At 40.8% G+C, this 27,054-nt stretch overlaps 1 protein-coding gene across 2 annotated transcripts in view; it reads right to left on the reverse strand.

Annotated features, from left to right (window-relative positions):
• FMR1 (fragile X messenger ribonucleoprotein 1) overlaps positions 1-9,583 on the reverse strand; it is a 31,364-nt gene extending 21,781 nt beyond the window's left edge. For both annotated transcript variants that reach the window (XM_021547879.3, XM_021547878.3), the window contains exons 1-3: positions 9,398-9,583; positions 1,345-1,397; positions 499-592 (exon numbers count right to left, since the gene is read on the reverse strand). In XM_021547879.3, coding sequence (XP_021403554.1) covers positions 499-592; positions 1,345-1,397; positions 9,398-9,448 — 198 coding nt within the window. In that variant the 5' untranslated portion in view covers positions 9,449-9,583. The remainder of the gene's footprint in view (positions 1-498; positions 593-1,344; positions 1,398-9,397) is intronic.
• Between the last annotated feature and the right edge of the window lie 17,471 nt (positions 9,584-27,054).

Below are 27,054 nucleotides of genomic sequence, written 5' to 3' on the forward strand. Positions count from 1 at the left end.
GTTTTAGAAATATGCTGCTTTAAAGTCAATCTCTTTGCATATACACATAAGTATTTACATATACACATATATTTCTATGTTTTTAAGTATACACACATATAATGCAAATTATCTGATTCAGCTTGAAGCTTTGGTAATAGAGACATTATTACCTTACAGCTTAACAACTATTTCTGAATTAATCCAGTCCTAAGAAGGACTGATCTGTAATCAATGCAACACTGATCATGTTTGTAAATCAGCATATTTGTAACTCAGCATGGAGGTCATGGTACATGGAATTTTACATGGCCTTTTGTGGCACATGGAATTTGCATCCTGTATTACTGTCAGACTCTGGGTTTGGTGGTGTGCCTGACACTGTTTTCTGCAGTACTTGGAATCAAAGTAGGTGACATCACCTAACATGGAAGCAAACTTTCCAGTGGCCTGGCTGACATTTTTCACAGCAAGTTCTCTCACTTCTCAAGACAAGAGCTGTTAATGGAGCATACACACCTCTACTTCATCGCTTTCATTTATGTCTTTATTATAGCCTGCAGGTGGTGGGAACCTCACATCATGGAATGGGATTTGTCTCTCTGGTTGCCAGCTACGAACAAAAATCACAGTGAATAGTTTAAATATTTTCATCTTCTTTGTAAGCAGAAATCAAACATTTTTAATCCGTTAATTTTAGAGTTTCAAATTCTGTGGAGGTTTTGTGCATATATGTATTAAAGGTAATGTGATCCAATGTACACGTAATAAGAAAAAACACATCTAAATGACCATTAAGCATCTTAAGTGAAACCCTGATGACACCTGCAGCCTTTTGACTCTTCTAGTAGAAGCTCTTCCTCTATTTACAGGTAGGATTTTTAACCCCAACATTAGAAACATAGCTTAAAAAACATTCCATAACACATTTGGACACTGGCTTCAAAACAAGCCTGTATCTTCTTTTTCTTTGGTTCTACTTGATCAGAACTGTCATAATTTTCATTTAGGAAAATTTTAGTTTCTAGATCAGAAAATTGGTATTCATCATTTATCTACAGAACAAATTTTCTAATAATGGAATCTTCTAAAAATAAGGCAGGACATTCACAGGAGAAAGAGTCAGTAATAGCACAACTGTTGACTTACTCAAACATGGGTTGCCATCATGTAAATTCAATTAACAACATGATTATTATGGTTTTGCACTTGAAAGTATTTAAACCATTAAAAGCATTTATATAAAAATATCACAAAATAGTAGATTCTAATATAACTTTAGAAAATGCCAGCAGCCATATTTAGGTCAATCAAATGCAAGGTTGATGCTGTCATTTACAGGTACAACAACAGCAATACACTTACTTGTTTTCAAATGAAACTGTTATTGAATCTTCATGCACATCCTTTACAAATGCCTGTGAAGGAAACAAAGTATAATTATGGTATGCTTATGGACACTTTCAAAAGCAATTTTAAGCCTGTAAAACACCTCCTTTTCACAAATATTGATGAATCTCACAATAAAAGTATGTTTTAAAGTCAGCCTTTTTCATTTTGCAATAGACTTCTATGAAACACATCCTGAAAGCTGATAACCTCCTTGTGTTCGTGACTGCCAGCGCACTGATAGACAAACAGAATGCCTCAGCTATGAAGACATTGTTTCTACTTTTTAGAAGCAACAGGAAAGGTTAGTAGGAAATTAAACGATAGTTCAAGAGTTTTAAACATTTGATTTAATAATCACACTTAATGTATAGACAGGCATAGAAATTAAACATCAGTACTCCTCAAAAAACAAACGAAACCAAAGCACACAAAACCTCCAAGTCCTGTCTCTTCTTCCTTTACCTCAAAGTACATTTGAACATTGCACTAGCAAAACTCATCTATCCCAATTCCAGCAGAATCTTCCCCATATTTACTTCATCACACTAAGTCGGTAGAGCACAAAGTTTAGATAAATGCCCTGGGGCCTGCCTTCCCTTTTTTCCTGGGGATGGACAACAATTGTGATCTCCATGCCACCACAAAGAAGAGGACAGAACTAGAATTCAGCACTGAGGGCTCCTCCTGCTTTAAGCACTCAACTGACTGATTTAGAATTGATCAATATTTAGCTTAAAGCTCCAAATGCTTCCTCCTCCATTCCCCATCTACAGAACAGCAAGACCAGCGTACTCAAACAACTTTGGGATCTACCAATGAAAATATTTTTCTTAGCCTGAAACAATGGAGGTCACAGGTTAACCAGGGATGAAAAGATTGTGGGGTTTTATTCTTTATTTTTAAAGTACCTCTATCAACTTCTGAAACAAGTTGATGAAGTGCTGAATATTCCACTAACATTAGTCCACACATAGTATCATTGCAAGGTAGGTAAATAAAAGCCCATGAGCAAGAAAGAATAGAGAAGTTTTTTCTACTAAGGTGGATCTCCATTAGTAGATAAAATTCTCAGTGAATTGAAAATAATTTAGCAGCAACTACCACTTCTGTAGAAGAATTAGTTAATGAAGTATGGAACATTTTATTACTCTCCATTTGATTATTCTTGCCCTTGCAAGTTTCCAAGACAAGACAAGATCTTATCTCTTACAAGACAGTAGGAGTCTCTCTTATATGGAACCTAAATGGTTTTTAAAAAATTGTTTTGCTATTTTTGCTTTAAAAAGCATTCCAAAATATTTCCTGAGTTGCAGCTGTATCTTAGGATCAAAGAAGAGTGATGGCAAATACAGAGTTCCAAGAACTGGCTAAAGTTAAGTGGTAATGCACGTAAATGTCATCATTCAGTACAAGGCAGAGACCATCCAAGTTGGTAACAGAAACATAACCAATGCCACTGTGAACAGAAATCAAAGGAAAACCACAGTGACAACAGCAAAAAATTATTTTACACCTTGTTTGCCTCCCAATACTCTTAACAACAAGACTTCATTATTGCCAGCAAGCCAAGGAGACTTAAAAAAGTCTCCAAATGTATTTGCATAATTATGAATATCAAAATTCCATATTCCTTCAAAGGGGATTACAAGCACAGCTGATGTTTTCCAATGACATGGTACAAAGAAGATTTAAGACCACATCTTAAGATCATGTTTCATAGCAGCACAGGAAATTTTTTTACATCAAGAGACAACAGAGCTCTCAGTTGATTATTACTGATACATTTAGCTCATGTTTCATATTGGTGTATTCTGTAAGAGGATTCCAGAACTGGATATGCATTTGAGCAATACAGTGGTGGTCTTGACTCATTTCACAGCATCACACATATCACCTTCAAAGGCTTCATCCACATGTCTTCCAATGGTAGTAATGTGCAACTTATTCTTACAGATGCAGCTGAAATGGAACACCTTTAACACCTGAAAAACACTACGATCACTACCAGATAGTAGGTATGGCTCCTTTGTGCCACAGACTGGACAAGGATTAATAGTAGTACTCAAGTATGTAAAAGCAGAGATTATTATACAAAGCTAATGCAACATAAATTATACCAGCAACACTTAAAAGCCTAATTTTCTCATATTTACAAAATGTCAAAAAAATAACATTTCCTTGTACGAAAGATACTTCGGGAGAAGTCATCACCTCTGTGGTGATGAAAACACCGAAAGGTGCCCCAATCAGCACTCTAAAAAGTGACAGAAAATGGCAGAAAAATTCACAAGTACAGCAGCAAAGAGAAAGACTACATCTCATACTGAGAGAAACAGAAGAGAGCTCCTAACATCCAACTCACCTTGAGCACAATCCTAGGGACTACAGCAATATATCTCATTAAAGGTAATAATGCAAAAACCTACCATTAATAAGTAAACCAGGATGTGCACCAAATAAATCTTATGTTAAGCTGAAGACTAGCCTGGACCTTCAAATAGTTTAGCAATTGTATTATCTGGGAACAGTAAAACTTGAGAGACATAGCTGGCTGAAAGAGGAATGAACTACACTGTCCTGTTTCAGCTCTCCTTAAACAGTTCTTGCACACTGCTTTGGTCACAATCCAGAAATCAGAGGGAACCTGAACCAGGAACATGAGTTAAACTGCTGACCTAACACAGGTAGCATCAATACAGACGCTGCCAGAGAAAACCACAAATCTGAATTTCTTTAGCTTACACCAAATTCAGAAGAGTCAACCACAGAAACAGATGAATACCTAGTTTTCACTTCAGTCTGGCCAAAAACATTGATGTCATAACACTGTGGTTTGTCTTATAATAGTCTTGCAAAATTACAAAAGTTCAATGGAATAAATTTATAATTAATTACAAAGTTAACAACACCTTGTCAAATATCTAATTTCAAATATGCAATAGATGAAACACATCTGAAAACCTCTCTGTGATCTTTATGCTTAAAAACCACCATGCAAAATATATTAATGACTATTAATACAGTCCTTAACAATTGGCTGCCCAATCCTATCTATCCAGAGAAACTGAGTTTTCCTTGTTTTTCAGTTTCTTGTGACACAGAAAAATGTCAGATACTTATCACATCAGTTTACCATTGTCAGGACATAGCATCATGTCAATTTTCCTCTAATATAAATATTTAAACAGATCTGTAGCACAAAAATGTATTTGGACTCTTCAGCACTATATATTTCAATTTGTACATTTCCAAGTACAAACAGAAAAAGTCTGAAACATTTCTAAGTTTTCCTTAAAAAAGCTAATATTTAAGCAGCAATGCCTTTGGAAAACCAAAATTAATACTTATCCAAACTGTTTGGTAGTCTTGTTTTTGTAATACTTATTAAATTACACACAATGCTAAAAAGAAATGAAACCTTTAACACCTAAACCAAATTCACAGACACAGGACAAGCCAGCCCCAGATGTCAGTAAAGGCAGAGAAGAGGCTCTGATCTCACACAGAGTATCACAAGAAATACAATAATAATTCATCAGCCTTTTTTAGATAAAGAGGGTAAGTAGGCATGAAAATTCAAACATAATGGTGCAGATATAGGAGTTTAAAATGCACCCCCATGACGGGACAGAACAGTTGCTCTGATGAATTTGGTCACAAAGATGAAATGCCTTAGAAACAAAGTGAAACTGGACAGAAGCAAAATGAGTAAAAGACTGAAGCAGCTGACATACCATTATTGCTAACAGCAGAAACGCCAAAAAAGAGTACACAATAATTGTGAACAGTGGCACATTTTATAATGGCAAAGGTTGATTCTTCTTCTCTAATGTGGAAAAAAAAAAATCAAACGTGGTAAGTTTTCTACACCAAATTTGACTGTGAGTCACATAAACCATTTCATTTCTCTCCATGCTTCAGATACAATTAAGTAAAAAAGTTTACAGCATGGCATTTCTCAAACAAAAAAGCATTCACATTCCAAGAATGGCTATATGCTGAATAGATGGTCTAAATTTTACAAATTATTTTTTTAAAAATAAGAATTACTGTAAACACCAGCATATTTTTATTTTTATGTTAAATGGAAAGACGAACACTTCAAAGGAAAAAATAAAGGCTTCAGCTGCCATGAAATTTTGCTTTTTTAAAGTCTGCTCACATCATCAGATGTGAGCATTGTCAACCATTTTAATAAAGGAGGATAATTAACTGTAAGAAGGGAAAGTAGGGAAATAGGCTTTTTAACATAAAAAAGACTATGTCGATAAAAAACGTGCATCTACTGTTAGTGTAACCGTTCTGTAACATTTCATACCTGTTGGAAGGAGAATGTCAAAAGGGAACTCGGTGTATAATCAAGTCTGAGAAAGGCTGGACATACAGAGGAACAGAATAGGGAGAAGAAAAATAGTCACAGAAATGGTCACCAGACAAGGGAAAAGTGTACAGGCGGTCATCCTCAGAAGGACTGAGCAGACAGGCTCATGAATGTACAGACACTGGAGATATTGGCTGAGGGTGTCTATATGGAACAGTGAAAGAAAAAAAAGGATACAGAGGGCCACAGGAACAGCTGCTAATAGTGAGACCCAGAGTAATAAAGTAGTAAGAAAGATGAATTATTTTATCAGCTGCAGCTTCAATGAGGTTATCTATAAAACCAAGCAAACAACAGCAAGGCGCTGAAACTACTGGGATAAGAAGTGGAAGATTTTCACAAGGTTATAGAGCAAGAAGTGGCAAAAATTGGGTTAGAGACAACATAGAGATATTAACAACAAACACTATCACATAACTGACTGCCTCAAACAGGATGCTCTCCATCTTTAGCAGAGGACACAGAGAACCACTCCCAAACTCAAAAAGAAAAATCAATCCCATGTTGGAAAGGCATCCAGCATGTCCCCTTCTAGAGGGAAATATCTAAAGCTAATCCCAAAAAGATTAGGCAAAGGCTGGCTATTAGTCTTCTGTGAATAAGAACTTCAAAACCCAATTTACTACTCCTATACAAGAAAAGACATGAGAAGATACATCCTAACACTGCACACCTTCAAGATCTAGTAACCTGGATGTGAGCTGCAAAAAAATCAGTTTCCTCCCCTTGGATTCACAGTCCTGGTAGTTGTTGGACCAGTCTTCATAAAATAAGGAAATCTAACATTTTCTTTGAGAGGATTCTGGGCCCAACCACATAGCAAGTCATGACTAAGCATCTCTAGGTACCAGATTGTCAATTATCCCTGAATCATGCCCATTTACTGTACTGTGCTTTCCGTGGAATAATTCATCTTAGGCAAGGAGGAAAAAAAAAAAAATCATGAAAGTACAAAGTATGCACTAAGCAGTATTTTGATTCCATTCAGAAAGAACCGGTCTGCACTACAGCAGTCACATCAACACACTCCATTACACCTGACCAGGATGAAATTTGAATTCAAATCTTACAGGTGAATATGAAGGCATCCTCAAACCATCTCCTATGTTTTGTGTGGGACATGAATCCTCTGGATATATCTCAGAAAACACTGGTTTGTTACTTTCAGCAGGGCTTAGGTGGGCAGTTTTGCACTGTCAAGATCCAGATGCTGGTGGGTACACTAAAAGCTCAGGTCCTCAGAGAGGCCTACAAGGAGGATAATGGAAAGCTGAAGCCACAATTAGGTGCCTACTTGAGCCACTTTATCCCATCCTGACTATAGCAGCCTCATACTCCTGCCCCTTCCATGTCTTAGTAACAGGAGAGGTGTATTTTTCAAAAGAATTTACATATTCTCATTAATTCAGAATTATTCAAAGCCAAATAAATCTTCACCAGTTATCAGTAAGTAATGAGATTGAATAAAATAATTGTTTTGCTTGCAGTTTGTTTGAAACATTACTGCTGTAAATCACTTCTCAGGAGGCTGCTTAAAGAAACTTTTAAAATGAAAAAATAAAATCATCCTGTAATTAAGTTCACACTTGACATCACTGCACACTTCTTGTTATGCTGGGTCAACATTCATTTTTACAACCGAATTGCCAATCTATAAGATGGGCATAAAACTCACAAGAAAAAAAAATAGATATATTGCTTTATAACAGAGTGATACTCAGACATCAGTGAAAGAAAAATCTGTAATTAGAATTCAAGTAATTCAGACTAAGGAAAAACTAGACGAAAATTGCTGGTTTATACTGAACACTACTGCATGAGAGTGTAAAACAACTCCCACTTTTTTATTCTTTTTTAAAAAATATATATTTCATTAATTTTAAGTATGATGCTCCATCTCAAGAGGTAATTCAGGTGAAGACAGATAAATCCATATGCCCATTTTCCCATTTAGACAATTTAACCAAAGCTGTTTGGTTAGTGATAAAGAAGAAACAAAAAAAAAAATCCAGTCAAAATTTCTAAAAGTTAAAGGACAAACATAACCACACTGCTTGGGGCAATGTCTGTGTTAGAACCTAGGTACACTAAATCATGAATAAGCTTCCATAAATATATGCTCAAATTAAGCTTTCACCTACATACAAGGGGTACAGGGCCCCATGGTGTCAAACTTGAACATAAACAATAAAAGTTTCAGAAGCTTTCAATTCTCCCAGGTTTATTCAATAATATTTCTCACTAAATAATGTACCATGTCATTATTATTACCATCTCTTTCACATCATTGGGTAACTACTATAATTTGATGAAAGCCTCATTAAAAGTTCTACTGTGCTCCTTCTGCTTCTTTCTGACCAAATACTGTACCTTTAAAAACATAAAACTGATTTTAAAAAGTGCTAGGTTATTTAATTCCAGGAAGCAATATGCAGATCTAGAAGTTTGACTACAGCACTGCGAGCCCACAGGATGCTTGTTTACCACTCATTTGTATCACATACATACTTTTTTAAAAAAAAAAAAATTTTCAGAATAGCATACTAGCACATGTATTTTAAAAATAAGCTTTTAAGAGATCTTTTTTTCTTCTAAAAACTCGGAGGTGTTGGAACTCTATCATTTGGATATCTACCTAGCTCACCACAGGAACACGTGAGTGTGAAACTCTACCCAGTCCTTCATTGCTAACATAAATATTGGATGTCGCACAATAACTAGGCCCAGTTTTTAAAGTCCTAGGATCATTTAAACCATGGGAGACTTGCAGGAACTGATTCATGGCTGTTCCTGCTATGTTGATAACAAGTCAATGAGAGTAGGCCCAAACCAACCATACACGAATTTTATTTTCTGTAAAACTACCGAGTTATACCCTATCAATAAGCCGATTAATACAACCCCACTCATGCAAAGCCACACAATACTACACAGTATTAATAAAACATATTCAGTGCTCATATGTTTAAGGCTCAGGGATGGCTTTATTAAGCACAAGGGCTTGGAAACAAACATGCAATGCCACTAAGTAATTTCAGTAAGAAGAAGTTCATTCGATATCTGTATGCATTTAGGAACTCAGCACAGATACATATGGCCAAGCAACGCTGTCTTTGGTATCACCAGGCAGCTTCCCCTGCCATGGCATTAGCAGCAAGAATCCACCACAGCATTTCATCAGGAATGTGCATGAACGAGGGCCCCCCTTCTCCCCGCCTTGCAGGCCGTGCTCATGCAGTGCAGCTCTCCTGGAAACCCGGGCGGCGAGAGAGACTTTCCTTAAGTAGCGACAAAAGCTGAGGATTTAGCCATTAATGCCCCATCCCGGCGCTGATCCTCGCTCAGCGCCGGGACAAGGCGGCCCCGGGCGCCCCTTCCCACAAAGGGGGAAGGCCCGAGGCCTCCCCGCTCTCCTCCCCGCCGGGCCTCGAGTCCGCTGGGCCCCGGCGGCCCCGGCTCGCTCCCCGCGGCCACCGCCAGGGACCCGCCGCGGCCTCCAGCCCTGCCCGGCGCTCCCTCCTCCCTCCTGCCCCGGGGCCTCCGCTCTCCCTCAGCGCGGGGAGGAGGAGCCGCCGCCGCCTCCTCCTCCCGCCGCCGTGCCCGCTCCCTCCCCTGGGGCCCGGCGCGGCCGCGAGCACCCGGTACCTTGTAGAAGGCCCCGTTGGAGCCCCGCACCTCCACCACCAGCTCCTCCATGTTGTGCGCGGTGCGGGAGACCCGGGCCCGGCGCCGCCTCCCTTCCCTTTCTCTGTGCCGGCGCAGGCGGGGGAGGAGCGGTGTGTGTGTGCGGGGCGGGGGCGCTCGGCTCACGCCGAGCCCGGGGGTGTGGCCACGCTGGGCGGGAGCGGGGGGCAGCGCCGGTGGCTCCGCTCGGCGCCGCCGCTCCGGGCCCGGGGCCGCCGGAAATGAAACCGAAACGGCGGCGGGCGGCGCGCGCACGGCGCCCGGTTGGCACGCGAGCGCTCGGGGCCCGCGTCACGTGACGGCGGGAGGGGCGGGGCGGGGGCGGGAGCGGTCCGGGGCCGGCGCGCGCCGCTCGCTCGCCCACCCGCCGCCGCCGCCGCCGCCTCTGTAACGGCCCCGCGCGCGCGCGCAGCCGCAGTGGCGCGGGGCGCGCGCGGACCCGGCGGTTGCGGGGCCGAGGTCCCGCCTCCCCGTCCGCCGCGCGCCGGAGCGACCGCCCCGGCGGCCAATCGGCTCGCGCGGTTCCGCGCCGCGCGCCTGAGTGACCGGCACCGCCGGCCAATCAGATCGCGCGGCCTGACCGGCGCTGGCCGGGGCGCGCGGCAGCCTCGGCCGGGCCCGTACGGCGGGGGGGGGGGGCGGTGTGCTTGTTCGGGTGCGCCCGCGTCCCCGCGTCCGTGTGCCCGCCTCGGCCCGGGGCCGCCCTCAGCCGGGCCGCTGCTGAGGCCCCAAACGGCGCCGAGTAACGGCCCCGGGAGCGATGGCCGCGCAGGGCCCGGGGCGAGGCGAAGGGAATGACGGTCCGGGCAGCGCGGGGGCTGCTGGGATGGAGTGGGACATGGCGACAGCGCCCGCGGGGTTCGGGGCCGCTCCCTGAGGCTCAGCCGTGCAGGGTCTCTGCCTGCCTGGCCGTAGCCAGGAGTTAACAACGAGTGTGAATTGAACACACACCCTGAGTCCTTTGTGCAGGTTTGGGCACCACAGTATAAGAAAGAGCTGAAGCTCCTGTCCAGAGGAGGCCGCGAGGATGGGGAAGGCCATTGAAGGGAAGCCGTGTGCTGAGGGCACTTAGCCATGAGGAGACTGCGGGGAGACCCCATCGCAGTCTGCATCTTGCTGGCGGGACACAGACACTGCTTTCCGTGGTGACCCGTGACAGGATCCGAGGGAATGCCCTGAGGCTGCACCAGGGAGTTCGGGTTGGATATCAGAACAGGTTCTGCACCCAGAGGAAGGTTGAGCGCCGAACAGGCTCTCCAGGGCAGTGGTCACAGCCCTAAGTTGCAAAGTTCAAGAAGTGTTTGTACAGTGTTTAGGCACGGGGCTGTCCTGTGCGGCCAGGACTTTTATGATCCTTATGAGTCCCTTCCAGCTGAGGACATTCTGTGAATTGTAACTCTGCTTTAGGAATGGTCCTGCTCCTGCAGGGGTGGTTCTGCTGAAGGTCTGAACACCCCCCGAGGGGTCTGGCACCAGATGAGCTGAGCTGAAGGGATGATTCCTCTGCCTTGCCCTGTCTGTAGCAGTTCCTTTGTTCAACACACAAGTTCTCTGTGTAACACCTACTATTACTTAGGACTGTTGATTCTGTAATGCTGGAAAAGATCTCCAATATTGTTGACTGCATCCTTCAGCTGCTCTTAAACCCTCATGCACATTTCAACGTGATGTTGCACATACAGTTCACTGTAGAACCTGCTGGTGAATAAAGAGCTCTGATATGATGGAACATGTACAACACTGGCACAAGTTTCTTGTTCAGCCTTACATTACACCTGCACACAGAAAACATCTTCATGTTTTCTAACATAACTGCAAAGAATCAGAAATAGAAAAAAATCCCAGCTGTTACCCCTTTATGTGCAGAAATCACAATGTATTACCATGTGTTACCATGGTTGTGATTTCTCTGAACATGTGTGTGATGCTCTCCTTACATGAGTCATGGTGAAGTTCTACACCCATTGCACTCATTAGACAAGCAGTCACAGGATTGACCTGCTTGGGGTGGCAGAGAGTCCAAGAGGAACTGAAGAAAGAAAAATTTAAAGATGAGGAGTGAGGAGCAGAGGAGCAATGATGGGTTTTTTTGTATGGATGAAACCCCACCAGACAGATTCAATCTTACAGAGTCTCCATGAAGGAATTTAGATACAATGGATCACTGTTGCGACTTCTTCATTTTTTTTTTTTTTTTAACTGGAAACCATATAAGTGCTTCATCTCAACATTTCAACAGTCAGGAGTGATGATGCCCAGCTCTGAAAGTTAGATGAAGTTTTGTTGTTTTGCTTTTTTTCCCATTCATTGTTTACTATAATTATTCTCTTTGTAAAATGATAGGTTTGTCATAATTACTCTCTTTTTAATCAAATAGGTCACTGTCATGAAGGCAGATAATCTCTGAGCAGACAGAATATAAAGGTGTCTAATTTAGCTCTGTCTTCCAGTGATGATTCCACTACTCTCCTCAAGATAAAAGCTGCTGTACTGTATAATCTTCCTTAATGCTTAACTTAAATTTTCTTTGCCATTGCTTAAATTTAACATTCTTTATTTTGACTTGACTAGTGATGTTCTAATCCTTGTCTACTTAATGAGAGCATGTCCATATCTCCAGAGCACACTCCCTAGTTTATCTTCTCATTTACTCCTAACCTTTCCTCTTGCTTTCCAAATTACTTATTCTTTTTCCTATTTACTGTGATTTTTACTTTGAACTATCTTCAGACTGAACTGTCCATGCCTTCTGCAGTGTGTTCACAAATTAAGTAACTAGTTCTCAGACTACTTCCCCAACACCCTGCTCAGTGAAAGACTCTTCCTGCAGACACAGGACCAGTGACAGGAACTACTGAGTATTTTCCTCACCTGGTAAGATTTACCTAAAGGGATGATCAGGGATTACAGGTAAGAGTTACTCATGAAACATTATTTTAAAAAGATGATAATCCAATTAACTATCAGAATCTCCTAATGGAATTTTATAGAGTCTTCCTTACATACCTATTTTGGGCTTCAATCTTGACAAGATTCATAGAGATTTTAACTCAGCTTTTCAATTTTCTATCTGCTGGTTTTCCTTGAGCATTACTTCTCATGGGAGCCTCTCCTGGCTGGCTCCTTGTCCCCTCCGTTATGATCTGTGGTGTACCATACAAGTGATACTTAGACCTCCATATTTCCATTTAGGACTGGTAGTCATATCTTATTTCTGACACTGTGATACTGAGACGAAGGGACTTCACATTCATGTGGGTTACATAGGATTCTGAGTTGTTTCAATGAGACTAAACAATTCAGACTTGTCAGTTTAAAGCTGCAGCCAAACATTTCTGGGGGCACAAGAGTATTACACTCTTATAAAGATGGTCAGATGTTCTTTATTTGTTAATTTGCATGATATTCTCAATAAAGGCTTTTTTATAACCTCACTGAAATTGTTATCTTATAATAACCAGATCAGCACTTGGAAGAAGCAGTTACAGTTAATAGAGATACAAAGATGAAAAACTTCTTAGGCATTGCTTTATGAATAATCAATAATAGCTGAAGGTTAAATATGATCAAAATATTGTAGCTTTATTAGCTTGTCCTTGACTGAAGTGATACAGAGAAATGACAGATATCCCAATCAGGGTGTAGAGCAGTGGGTATTCCCAGATCTTGTGAAGACAAGCTGAACTAAACTAGGGAGGATTTGAAATGTTACTGTGTATGGACAAGAAATCAGATTATGCAATGCCTGTTCATTCAGTTCTTTGAGTAGTTAATGTGAACTTTCTCTGGGAATGCTAATAAAATTCTCTGTGAGGTAGTGTTCATGTGGAGAGGCAAGAAAAGCACAACAATCGCAAAAAGACAAACCTGAATATTGCAAAATGATTAAAACAAAACCTTTCATTACATTTATTAGGATGGTGTGTAATCTTTAACCTTGTAAAAATAAATTAGTGAGAAGAGCCAACTAGTCTATTGATTATCTGTCTAGTTATTTAAGCTGACCTTCAATGAAACTTGACTGTTTTTATGTTTCTTCTATAAGTCATTGGTTCATCTCTGCCTCTGAATATGTAATTTTCTGTATAGTAGCCGGGGAGTAGAGATCCATCCAAGGTTCATTTTTGCCACAGATTCTACTTTAGTCTAGATACGTGTTTCCATGAGGTGGTTTTCAGTTTCTACGGTATACTATGTCTTCCTGACCTGAATATGGAAAGCAGGCTGAGGGATTTAAAACTGGTTTGTGCCTGCAGTACAGAAGCCTCCCAGTTTCATGGAGAAGAGTCAAAGAGGTAAACACTGGAATATGAACTTCAGGAGGTTATTAAAATTTTTAGCTTACACAGATACAATTTTATAAAAATATGTGAAATAATTGTGTTGATGGGTAATCTCTTACTTATTTGCTTTGTGTTATGTTATTTGTTGGAATAACAGGTCTCATTTAAAATTAGTAGTAATTTCTGCATTCTTCCAGAACTATGGCAGTATATCATGTTAGTCCACAACTCTAAGTCGCAGATTTCCTTTTTTTGCATGCAAGTGAATTTGAAAATTTACTATGTAGCATTTTGATGCTTAATTATTCAGTTTTGGCTCCCACTCATGAGTTTCCACCCACTTCTCTCATAACCCCACAAATGCATTTATCATTATATTAAACCTGCACGTTTTTTCCTCTGCGGAAGCATATTGGTATTGTAAAGGGTCCTTTTTGACAGAGAACACTCACATTCATATGAAAAGCTGCATGTTGGTTTACTCAGCTAATTTTTTTTTAATCACTAATGAAATGACATGAAATGAAAGTGAAAATGAATTATGTGTATCTTGAATATCTCTGAATTACGTGTTTCTTGAAAATGAATTAATTTAAATAGAAAAAACCCTCAGAGAACTTAGGATACAGCTGGTGTCCCAGACTGAAAGGCAAGATGTATTCCATCTGCCACCTGTCTGGCAGTTGTCTGGGGAGACATCTGCTGCTAATGGGCTATTGAATGTCCCTGCATGACTGATAAGAACTATAACTTCCCATTGTGAGGTGCTCCACCCAGAGGGAGGAGCCAGGAATTCCTAACTGGATATAATCTGGGTTTTTGGGATACCAGACTCAGGCTTTTCCACTGGAATTTCAGGAGGACTGCAGCCATTCCAATTTGGACAGCTACCAGCACCCTGACCAAAAAAGGTGTCAGGTTGTATTCTGACTCTGTCAGTGGTTTTTCTTTTGTATTATTGCATGTATTTTGTTTTCTTTTTCACTTTTCTTAATAAATTGTATTTCTGACTCGGAGTCTCTCACTGGTTTTGTTTTCAAACTAGAACAGCTGGTTCGAATGCAAAACAAGAGGAATGTTCTGATGTTTTCCCATGGTTGGATGCATCCATAACCAGCCCCATGGTGGTCAACCACTGCCCTGTGTGCAGTGTGCATGCTGGCTCACACAGAAGTCCTCAGTTAGGCCAGGGACTTCTAGTATGAACATACAGCCTTTGAATAAGGGCTTTTATCTCTGAGAGCTATGAACTTAATATTCTGTAATCATCATGGGTATAGGCATTGATGCTGTGGTTAGAAAAGGAAAGATTTTGGTGCATTAATGTCGCTATAGGACACGTGAAAGCATGACTTGAGTTACTTGTTATTTGTAAGGTAAAGAAGAAAGTTTATTTTTTGACTCTAACTTTTATACTTTTTTAAAGGTGACATTGGATTGGAGACTGAATGGGCCACCTCTCCAAAGACATTGGACAAACTATTAGCATATTAAGTTTCTCTACCTCCATGAAGGAATGCAAAACAATATGTTGGTTATAGAAATTGTCTGGGAAAGTTTTCTAACAGAATGTAAACTTAGAAGGCTTTAGAAAAATCTTAAGAATTAGGGCGACACATTAAGTGTTGGTCTACCTGGGGTGTCTTTCCTTCATAAAATTAAGAATTGTATCCAAAAGTTACTGGCATCAAAATGGCCCTGGTTCTTGTGACTTCGTGGAGAGGGAGGCAAGCGCAGCGGCTCTGAGCAGAGCCTGGGCTAGCAGGTGGAGATGGCTGTGCTGTGCTCAGCCACGCTTGGGTGGATTCCACAAGGCCCTTCACTGAGTTTTCAGCCAGCCCTGTCTGTGTGTCTAAGGGCAGCACTCCTCGGTGTGCTGGGGGTGTGTGGCCAGGATTTGGCAGTGAGTGGGACGGGGATCACAGGCGTGGCAGGTCAGAAGCTGCCAGAAGCTTCCCCTGTGTCTGACAAAGCCAGTGAGAGCCCTCCAGGATGGGCCTGCCACTGGTGCCTAGAGCAAGCCCATCAGGAATGATAATAATGCTTCTCTGATAACATATTTAAGAAGGGAAACAAAAAAATACTCAGTGGCCAGAGAAAAATAATTGTGGCCAGAGAAGAGAGAAGTGAGAATATGTGAGAGGAGCAGCCTTGCAGCCGGGTCGGTGCAGAAGGAGGGCAGGAGGTGCAGGTTCCCCTGCAGCCCCTGGCAGCTGTGCCCCTGCAGCACACGGGGGTCCTGGGCAGCAGGGATGCAGCTGCAGCCCGGGAGGAGCAGGGATGTGCCCAAAGGAGCCTGTGACCCCCTGGGAGCACTGTGCTGGAGCAGGCTCATGGCAGGGATCTGGCCCCATGGAGAGAGGAGCTCAGGCTGGAGCATGTTTGTCAGCAGGAATTGTGACCCCACAGGGTCACATTCTGGAGCAGCCTGTGCCTGGGGGACCTTGTACACCCCGTGTGAGGGACTCACAGTGGAGAATTCTTGGAGTGCTGTCTCCCAGAGGAGGGAACCCATGCTGGAGCAGGGGAAGAAGTTCTCCTGATGGTGGACCAGCAGCAGAAACTTTAAGTGATGAACCGACTGTAACCCCCATTCCCTGCTCCTTGGCATCTTCAGGGGCAGGAAGTAAAGAACTGGGAATAAAGTTAAAGCCATGAAGGAAAAAGGAGGAAGGTGTTTTTAAGATATTTTTTTTTACTTTTCATTTTCCTGGTCTGATTTTGATTGGTAATACATTCAACTAATTTCCCTAAGTTGAGGCTGTGCAATCAGCAACAATACCACAGATGGAACTCATGAGCTTAGTCTACATTTTTAGTCAATCTAAACCAGGAATTTTTCAGTACAGTAGATTGATATTTCTAGAATACTCATCTGAGTGTATAACACAGAACATGGGCATGTTTTTCTAGCATCCACTGTAAATCCACTGGGTGACCATCAGGCCTTTGTTTTGCAGTGTGCAGGAACAGGAGGCTTCAGTCTGAAGCTGATACAGAGATTTGTGAAGGTTGATTACCGCCTCTCTTGAATATACTGAACTTTTAGCATAAATTAATCTGAAAACATTACATGACTCTTTCCAATCCATAGCAGAATTCCCAGTGATGTCGAGGAGCAGTAAGTCTGTATTTCAAAGGCTATATATGCCAGTACATTTATATGGCCTTAATGTTATTTGTATTGACCCTGGTGGGAACTGCTATGGAACTACTATATAAAATGTCATTCTTTTGACAGACTGTGATATTTAATTTCCTATTAGAAGCCTATATAACTTAAATTATTTGTATTTTCCCACCAAATTGTTATAGAAAACAATTATATATATACATATATATATATATATATATAACTGCTATGTATATATATGCTATACAGAAAACAGATCTTATGCTGTCGCAAGAGATGATGTGTGTGAATAAACAAGCAAAAAAAAATACCCTGTAGTAGTAGTCTTTTAGTTATGCTTTTTTGTTGTAGTTGCTTTTGTTTGTTTGCTTTTGGTTTTGTGGGGTTTTTTTTTGGCTGACATAGCAGACATTTTTATCCCAGTTGCCAATGTTTTATTCTGTACTAGTTCCAAACACAGTCTTTAGCATTTATAGATTTATATCCTGGGCACACTGTGCTTTCACCTTTTATTGTCCCCGTGTCTTTCGGCAATCGCATCCCACGAGCCCGCCTTGCCCGTCCCGCGCGGGGCGCGCCGGGGGCCACTGCAGTGCCGGGCTGCGGCCACGGGAGGGCGCCCCAGGACAGGCCGTGCGGCCGTGCGGGGCGCAGCGGGGCCGGTGCCGGAGCCGGTGCCGGTGTCCCTGCCGGTGCCGGTGTCCCTGCCGGTGCCGGTGTCCCTGCCGGTGCCGGTGTCACTGCCGGTGCCGGTGTCGCTGCCGGTGTCCCTGCCGGTGCCGGTACCGGTGTCACTGCCGGAGCCGGTGTCGCTGCCGGTACCGGTGTCACTGCCGGAGCCGGTGTCGCTGCCGGTGCCGGTGTCGCTGCCGTTGCCGGTGTCGCTGCCGTTGCCGGTGTCACTGCCGGGTACCGGGGCCAGCGCCGGTGCCGGTTCGGGCTGCGGGCGCGCCCCGGTTCGTGGTGCTGTCCCTGCGCTCACTGCGCTGTGCGGACAGCACACCGCGCTGACTCCCTAAATCCTGCCTCGGGACTCACAGCGTCTCCAGGAGAAATGCTTAAAACAATTAAACACTAAGAGCCTGTTGTACCTTTTATTTTTGTTTTTGTTAATAGTAAATTTAAACCCTTATAAAGGATTTTTTTTATTATTATGCTGTGACCTAGAGTGTTCTTCCATTACAGGCACTCAGAAGACTATCAAGCACTTGTGCAGCACATGTGTCAAATCCTGAAGTTCCCTTATGAGTCCTTTAACTGGACGAAACCGATTTTACTTTAATGGCCCTGTTCCTTTCGTCTTAGAGTTCTTTTTAATTTTCACAGCCTTTCGAAGAAAATCATATGTACTGAAAGTGGAGAGCGAGGTTTTGCTCTCTTGGGTTACAATGAAAAGTCAACTAAATTTTCTCATTCAACAGGAAAAACTTTGGTGCTGTACTCTTTATACTTTGAAAGGCTCCACTTCAATAAAGTATCAGTTAACCAAATTAAATGAGATTTTCAGCAAAACCATCACGATATTAAAGGGAAAGTTGCCAAAGTAGAGTTTTGTCAGAACTCATTTGTCTTCCCACTTTATACATCTGCTTTTGTTAATATTATTGTCAAAACATCTAGTCCTATACTAGATGTTAGATTAACAATTTACACCTTTACAAAAGATTTGGCAGAACTCCAGTGTTTTGATGTCAGTTGTGATTATTGATTTGCATTTTGAAGAGGTGTGATTCACTGAATGCATCAGCTTTCCTTTTGCACATGTAACATTTTTCAGAAGTGATTTCAGACAGAGAATGAAAACAAGACTAGTATATTTATTTCATGAGTGCTCTCTGAATCTTTTGGAATAATAAAAATTATTGAGCCTGGGAGCTAGTGAGTGAAAGACAGGGCTTCTCTTGCAGAGGTGTTTTCCTCTGCACCAGCTGCAGGGGCTGTTTTCGTGTTGGGTGCCTGAGAGTGTGGGCAGCTTGGCATCCCTTGGTCTGAAAAACAAAAGCTTGAAAGTCACCACTGGGAAGCACAGGTAATTTTCTCACTCCAGAGTCACCAGCTGCACCTCACCACCAATACTGAAGTCCTGTTGGTGCAGGGCTGTGCTGAGCAGAAGTGCCCCAGAGCTTTCCTACTGTTCCCATGAGGTCAAGGCTCCTCCTGTCATCTCCTGCTTCAGTCTGCAGCATCTGAGCTGCCCAGCTAAGAACAGAGTTGCACTGCATGACCTTCAGACATCCTTCCAATATAAATTATTCTGTGATTCTGTAATGGTGCAGTAATTCTGCATTTCAGGCATGTTCAGATATTCATGCTATTTGATGGAACAAGAAGTGATGTCCATGTCCAGTTTTCATTAAATATTAAAATGCCACATCTGTGGTTAAAATAAAGCTTAAGAGGCACTATTTTTCTTCTTAATTGACTCTTTCAGTGCCTTGTTGAAACTCATCTGCTGAGTACATTGCAGCAGATGTTTGAGTTGGAAACTATACCACAGGAATGGAGTGTGGACACAGATTCTGCCACACAGGATTTTATAGGGATGACAGGTGTTGCTGAAAAGTAGCTGATGAACATGGATGGATAAAATAACAGAAGACACAGTTAACCAACTACTGAGAAAAGCATCTCTGAACAAAGGAAAAATGTCTCTGATATGGCTGTCTAACATTGCCCAGGAAGAGACAAGCGTTATCAGTCAGAATCACAAGAGACCAATTGTTCTTATATGACATTATGATGATAGGCACCCTACTCCCTGAAGGAATTTGTCTTAATGAAATAGTGTGGCAGTTTCATGTAAAACTGCTTCCAAGTGGTATAAACACAAATTGTTGTACCAAAATTCATAAAAACAGAAAGCTTCCAATAGTAAACTGTAAAGTCTATCAAGGCCTTTAGTTATATCACTCATAAAAGGGAAGAAAATGAAGGTAGTCAAAGCTTTTGGCCCTGTGGAAACTCATTATGTGCTTTACAACAGCCTGAAGAAGAATAGCAGGATTCTGGTTACTTGAGGAGAGGAAATGAAACAATACTGCTCATCAGGTAGTTTCTCAACTATTTCTTATTGATTGGACAAAGAATAAATAAATCTCAGCCTCTAGGCTAAAGCATTAGGGAATATATTACCAAAACAATAGTAAGAATTTTACAGACAAGACAGAAAGAACTCTGGATGATGCAATTGAGAGGAGGATGAAAGGCCACAGAGAATATATCACTGAAAGGGATGAAAACCTGATTCTGTAAATGAAAATAATTCCATACTGGTGGTCAAGCAGCTGTATAAGCCAACAGTTTGTTGATGGTGAAGGTGCATGGAGTGAAAAAGTCAAGATAGTCATTGAAAAGGGCAGTGGCAGAGAGTCTGTTTCCCCATTCTCCCTTCCCTATGTCTTGCAAGAGTGCATTTCTGCATTCTATTTGTGCTCCTGTGGTTGACAAAATTGTGCATCAGAACTGATCAAGAATTACCCGAGGAGAAAAGTGAGGGTCTATATTTAGATAAAAATTACATAGGAAGACAGAAAAGGAACCACAGGTGAGACCTCTCTTTTAAGTCTGTTTGCAGTTGAAATTAAGTAAACAGTGATCAGACTAACATCAATGGTCCTTCTAGCAGTGAAAGACATTTCCAGCTCTCTCAGAGCCTGAAGCACACGCTGTGCAAACCATTCAACCCTCTCAACAACTACACATCTTCTTTGGTTTCTGCAGACAGGAAGATGAGCCCAGTGATTTTGATCAAAATTAGAAAGACACTAAGGAAAAAAAAGGTAGAAAAATATTCAAATTTTCTACATAAAATAACAGAACTTTGGCTGTTAGGTTTTAGGGGGATTTTTTGTTATCAGGATATGAATCTACATAGATGGAAGAAAATCAGGATGTTCTTCACTAGTTATTTGTAGGGAAATACATATGTTAATAAAAATCGGAGCTCCCTGAAAACTTTGGTCTGTGTCAAATTAACCACCATTAAGAATATATCCAAACTGATTACATTTACAACAATGTGTCTGTCAAAACATGAAGCCTTGGTTCCTAACCTGTATTCCTCATCTCCTGGTAAATGGGTGCATATCAGATGATAATATTAATAAAAGAATAACAGGTACTCATTTATAACTGTCCAGCTACTACTAAAAATAAAATTTTCCCAGGAAAGCATTTGCATTACAGTTGTTTGCTATCACCTAGAACTGTTTGCTTGACCGGCTATTCTTGTGCAAAGAGAAAGGAAAAAAAGCTTTTTCAGCTAGAAAACGGGATTAAATTTTCTTTTTGGTCAGTACTATAAAACAGAACAGCTTACATTAGTTCCCATTTTCCCTTATCAGACCATAGTTTCAGATACTCCACAGTGTAAAAACATCGGATTTCCTGAAAGCCTGTCATTAACAAGTGATTATTCAATTTATTGCTTTCTTTTTTCCCTAAAATACAGCATGAGCCTTTTAATCTTTCAGTCACATAAAACAGAATAATTATAACTTCTTTAGGAGCATTGCTGAAGGTATTTTGTCCTGTTTGATAGGCTAGGGGAGGTTTGGGGATTTTTTTTTAGAAGTTAGATTTATTTATGGATTTTTGGTCACTTTCCACTGTGGGCTTTGATAATACAGGCTAAATACAAGAAGGTTTTATCCCTGCTAGAACTAAAAGTGTAAAACAGAATTTTTCTTTTTATTAGAGTTTGTCTCCTAAGCCAGAGGCTACAGTTATAACAATAATTGAGATAATTTTGTAAGCATTATCTGTAGGAAATGTAATAAAATAGCTACAAGAGGAAATGTGTTTGAATTATCTTGTTGAAAATATTATTCAATATGTTAGAGATTAGAAACAATAACATCATGTTTCCTGTGGTAAAAATGTGCTAATAAGGATTATTATATTAATAGCATTGTTGCAGGCAGCCTGTATTGTTGGAGTTTGACATGCCTAAAAAAATTGGGGTTTTTAGACTACTTCTATTTAGATTTTACCATTGGAAGAAATAATCAAGATCTCTTCCTTTTTATCCTAAGCTTTCATTGCAGTTGGTTTTGAGAGCCATAAAGTTTGAGATTTCACTTTGCAGACTGTATCTGCAGCTGAAATTCTTTTGTTTTAAAGGCTGTGTTGGTTGATCTGTTTGATCCCACCTGAAGGCTTCAGGCTGCTATCACTCCCATGGAGCACACAGGAGACTGGGTGGGTGTGGGCGGTGGTCCTTTGCTGTGCAGTAATACCAAAATCACTCATTGCATCAGATACCATCTTATTTTCTGAGTGCATGCTTGAGGTTGTGGCTTATAAAACAGAAAGATGATCTCAGGATACAACAACAAGGCTGCTTGGTAGAAAGAATGTAAAAGCCAAAGAAATAAAATAATTGGAAGAGTCAAAGAAATAGAAATTATCAGTATTGGACTGCATCTAGAATACGGTAAGAATATTAAGTATTCAGAAAATAATTCAGGTTTAACACACTGACTTTCCAGATTTATTCATCAGGTTCTTGATTTCTGCTTTCTTTGGTCTGTCATTCCGTATTTCCTTCTCTATTAGATTTTCAGTTTTCTATTTCAGACTTCTTTCAAATTTATCTGCAAAATATACTGCCTTTATTTTTTGTTTTATGCTTTCTGGCAACCAGCTTCTCAGTGTCCCTATTTTGAAGTGAAGTTTGTAATGAATAATGAAGACATGTGGAATCAAAATTTTAAGGTGTTCTCAACACCTTAGTCTCCAATATCAGGTAGTTGTTGGCAGTGTCACAACGCTTACAGTGCAGGCATATTAATTTGAGCAGTGCAAGACCTATTTGATGATAATAGAAAATTTCTCATGGGTAAAGTACATATTGGAAAGTGAGGGCTAGAACCCACCTGCTGTTACTGTTTTGCCTGTAGCTCTAAGTCCTATATCTCCCCTGTATTAAAAATGCAGGACTTTGTGTGGAATCAAATCAGAGCCATATAAAAACTCAGAACTCCTCAGCCCATGTGTGGTAGGTATGAAAACAGATGCAGTGTAAGTATTCTAATCCACTAGATCAAAACCCCCTGAGTTTGCTTTTACTGTAACTGTAGCTGCATCTGGTTTAAACACATAGGCTGACATCAAATACTGCAGGCTGCAGGTAGTGGTACAACATAGCAGGTAGCAGGACTGACAGCAAAACTGGTCTTGCTGCTAAATGGTGCTGTAGATTTAAAGCCAATGAGTGGCATAGCAAATTAAGAAGTCTGTTAGATATTCTGTTTGTGAAGACCCAAATTTAAAAATAACTAGTCTGAGTGTCAGCTTGTTTCTTAGGCTGAGTGACATGTTTTGAAATTTCCTCTGTACACAGAAAGTGGAAAGAGCTGACTAAAGAGTTCCTATTGACCTATAATGCAGAGATGTTTCAGGCACTAAATGGCTTGCTTATCTCCAAATCCAAAATATCTTCTACTGCATGAATTGTTCAGCTTGTCCTAGAAGGCAGAAAGTTGCAATGTGTTGAGAAGTATAAAGTTTAAAAGGTGCCAGAGACTGACTGCCACGCCATGCGTAACAAATGTGCAGTTCCTTTTCCCAAGGCAGGAGGGGCATTGTGGACTTCAGGGTGATCCAAGCTAAAGATGTTTATCCTGCCTTTATGTGCATGGTTTTATGGATACAAATTGCATATCATCCTGAATTTCCTGCTGGGTTTTCGTTTCCTCCAAGGAAAGAGAGCTAAGGCTATTTATTTTAAATAGTATGTATTGCTCCTTCTGATTATTCACTGAAGGACTAAGTGATTATTGAAAAGAACCTCTTTCTAATTCCTTTCCTAATACGAGTAGGCTTTGATCTTCAGACACCTCTAAAATTCAAAAAGCCTCTGTTTAGTAGCATTAATCCTTATATTTGTTACAACAGTTATTCACATGAATTGCAGTCTTCTCCTAACATGACTACACACAGAGATGTGTGAAAAGGGCACCAAAAATCACTGCACCATTTCACCTTTTATTGCACACTTCTCTCTACCTTGCTTGCAAAGCCAGTATTATTCACAGCCAATGGATTTCTGTATAAGCATGTGCCAGAAGCAAGCAGCAGTTCCCTGCTAGGCTCTTTATGCTTCCACTCCCAATTTTGACATCTCTCAGTTCAAAATTGTGCCTTGTGGGGGTGCTGTGCCACCTAAAATAAATTGCATTGCATTACACTCTGAAAGGCCTCCATAGATCAGAATAATATAGTGACATATCTGAAGACATTTCCTTTCCTTCTTCCCAACCACCCTTCAGCATATTCTGTTCTTTTATTTCCCACAGGATTCTAAGAGCAACTCTACAACTGAGTTTCTCTTCTGCCAAAGAAATCTTCAAATAAAAAATAGATTTTTTTTTTCAGAATAAAGTAGCACCTTTCTACATGTAGGTGAAAAACTTCCCCAGGTGAAAAAAAGAGAAATGTATACTTCAAGAAATGGACTTTTCTAGATCATACCAAGATAAATAGTTTTAACAGATTTCAGAGAATTTATTAAAGATTTACATGCTAGTGTGCTTAGCATCCAGATCTACAAGATAGAAACCCAAATCTAGTTTTGATGGTACCTATTTAGGGCATTATTTGAAGTATTTCCCCATCGTTTTCCAAGTAATCTACAATCTTCTGTTGAAGTGATAGTTCATAAGGAGTAAGTCACACTACAATTCCTAGGACACTTTTACTTAAAGGCACCAAGAAGAATCTGTGTGACTTATAACAGATTTTCCTCCAGTACAAGGAAAATATGCAAGTCTGCTATGGACCTTAAAAACACGAGCATATATTTCAATGATAATATTTATCTGTTTTTAATATATGTGCTAATCAAGAATGTGCTCATGCTCAGAGCTGGAGTGCTCTTTTGATTTGGGAACTGTATTTTTTGTCTTCAAAAAATCTGCAATAAAGTCTTTGTCTGTTCTTTCACTTGAACCCTTCTACTTTTCTTTAAATCTTACCATTTGAAGCTGAAATTTCAATGCCAGGGTGAATTAATTTGAAGTCTCAGCAAAGTAATTTAGATGCTTTGGAATAGCAAAACAGAAAGCAGGTTTTGTATTTGGAGGAAAATGAGGTTGTATAAGGCTTTGTACAACTGTTACTCATTTTATTGTTGTTTGCTGCTAACTTCAGAGTGGCAGAAAAAAATATTCTAGGTTTGATGTGTAGTTAAGAATTGATTTTTGGACTTAGGAAGAGAAATCTATGTTTCATTCAAAGTGCTTCTGAAGATTTTAAACAGAAAATAAGATCTTGCTGCTTCTGTTGTGTCACAAGGGCTTCCTTTCCATTCTCTCTCAGCAGCCTGAGAGAAAAGCTGCTCGTTTCAGGTTGCTACTGTGAAATGCAAAGACCTTACTCAAAGCAATAAAGCAACACCCTGAAGAAATTCCTCAGTTTCACTGAGAAAAATATGCAAATAGGAAGACTATGGTTTGCAATAAGAACTGTCATTTAGAAAATATAGGACTGAAGCAATTTAAACTTTTCAAATACATAATTTTGAAAACCTGGTATTAACACAAACTGAAAAATGCTTTTGTCCCTTTTCCAGGCAGCATTATTTACTGAATTTAATTGGAATTAATTAATAATTTTGATCTTTCAAACCCCAGTAGCATAGGACCACAAGGTATTTCAGGCAGGAAGGGATCTTAGGAAGTCATCTAATCCAACCTCTTGCTGAAAGTGGGGTCAGTTGTTAGGTCAGGCAAACCTGAGATCAGATTCCTCAATATCAATAGATCTCCCGTGTATAACAAAATTAATCTGAATCTATCTGATACCACTGAGCTTTAGGTCTAAATTCCTAGCATATCTCAGCTAAAGAGCATCTGTTGTGTCAAGGAGCAATTCTGAGGCAACGCCCAGAATTTAGGCCAGTCTGTTTATTTAATGCCAGCTGTGCCCAAGCTTTCAGGTGCCTTTTGTCTGTGCTGTGAGCTCCTCACTGCACACCAGGCTGGGCCATGGGCTGGGTTAGACACAGACCCCATTGCTCCTGCTGCTGGGTGTGCACCTAGCAGCACACGCTGAGAAATTCTCTCTTTCATAACCACCCAAATTTACTGAGAAATTTTACACACGTGAGTAATTTTACACGTGTGAGTACACGTTCCCCTCATTTTTAATGGCTTCAGACTAAAATTAAGGAGTGATCTGTCTCAGCACAGTGCGAACCTGTGTGCCCATGAGGAAGGGCGCAGTGATGAACAGCACCATTGCAGGATGAAATCAAGCAGGCAAGAAGGAGCTGGTTGCAGAGTCTGTAGTGCTTTACCTGGGAGCTGGGAGGTGCCAACAAAGCAGCTACAGCCCCACTCAGAGCCTTCCATGACTGCTGCTGGGTGCAGGGCAGGTCTGGGAACAGAAGCCTTGGTAACCAGCAAAATACAAATTAGGTGTGCTCTTCTCCCAGCAGCTCAAGGGCAAACTGAGCAGTCAGAGTTTCAATATGTAGGCTGAAAAGCAATTTTTGTTTAGGGAGGTATTACCTTCACTCTCTAAAAGTAATTTCTCCTTCTCAGACTTCAGATTTACTGGATTTTGAATGTATGTTGTAAGTCTTTGTAATGTACTTTAATGGGAGAAAATTATTTCCTTGCTTTCTTAGATTCTCCAGGAACTAAATGTCCCGCAAGACCTCCCTTTTTTTTCTTTTTTTTTTTTTTTTTTTTTTTTTCCCCTGGACAATGTGCGCTACCTTTACTATCTCCCAACAAATTATTAAGAGACAAACATTATTAAGAGAAACACCACTGAAATGGTAAAAAGCTAGGAAAAAAAGAACAAAATTATTCCTGTAAGACAAATTTCACGCTTTTATAAATAATTTTTTCTACCTTGAAATTCAACTTCTCAGTTTGCTATATCACTTACCCTGCCAAACCTTGACGTTACCTGGAAGCCCAACTACCTGTGTCTGCTTAGCTGCAGGTGGCAACACTTCCACAAGTGCTTGCCCCACAGGCATTTTACTTTGAGAAGAGCTAATGAGCATCACCTGTGATCCTTCCTTTTCTTCTTTGTTCTGTGAAAGAGCTAGCACATTCTAGAAAATCACTGTGTGGAATTGTCCCTCATTAATGGAGCAGGTTCCATTTATGTAGAATATGAATGAATATAGATTCAGTCCTTGGAAGGATGAAATGCATTGTTTGCTATTCCCTCCCCCAACCTCTAAC

The sequence above is a fragment of the Lonchura striata genome, chromosome 14 (assembly GCF_046129695.1).
Source record: "Lonchura striata isolate bLonStr1 chromosome 14, bLonStr1.mat, whole genome shotgun sequence".
Classification (NCBI taxonomy): Eukaryota; Metazoa; Chordata; class Aves; order Passeriformes; family Estrildidae; genus Lonchura; species Lonchura striata.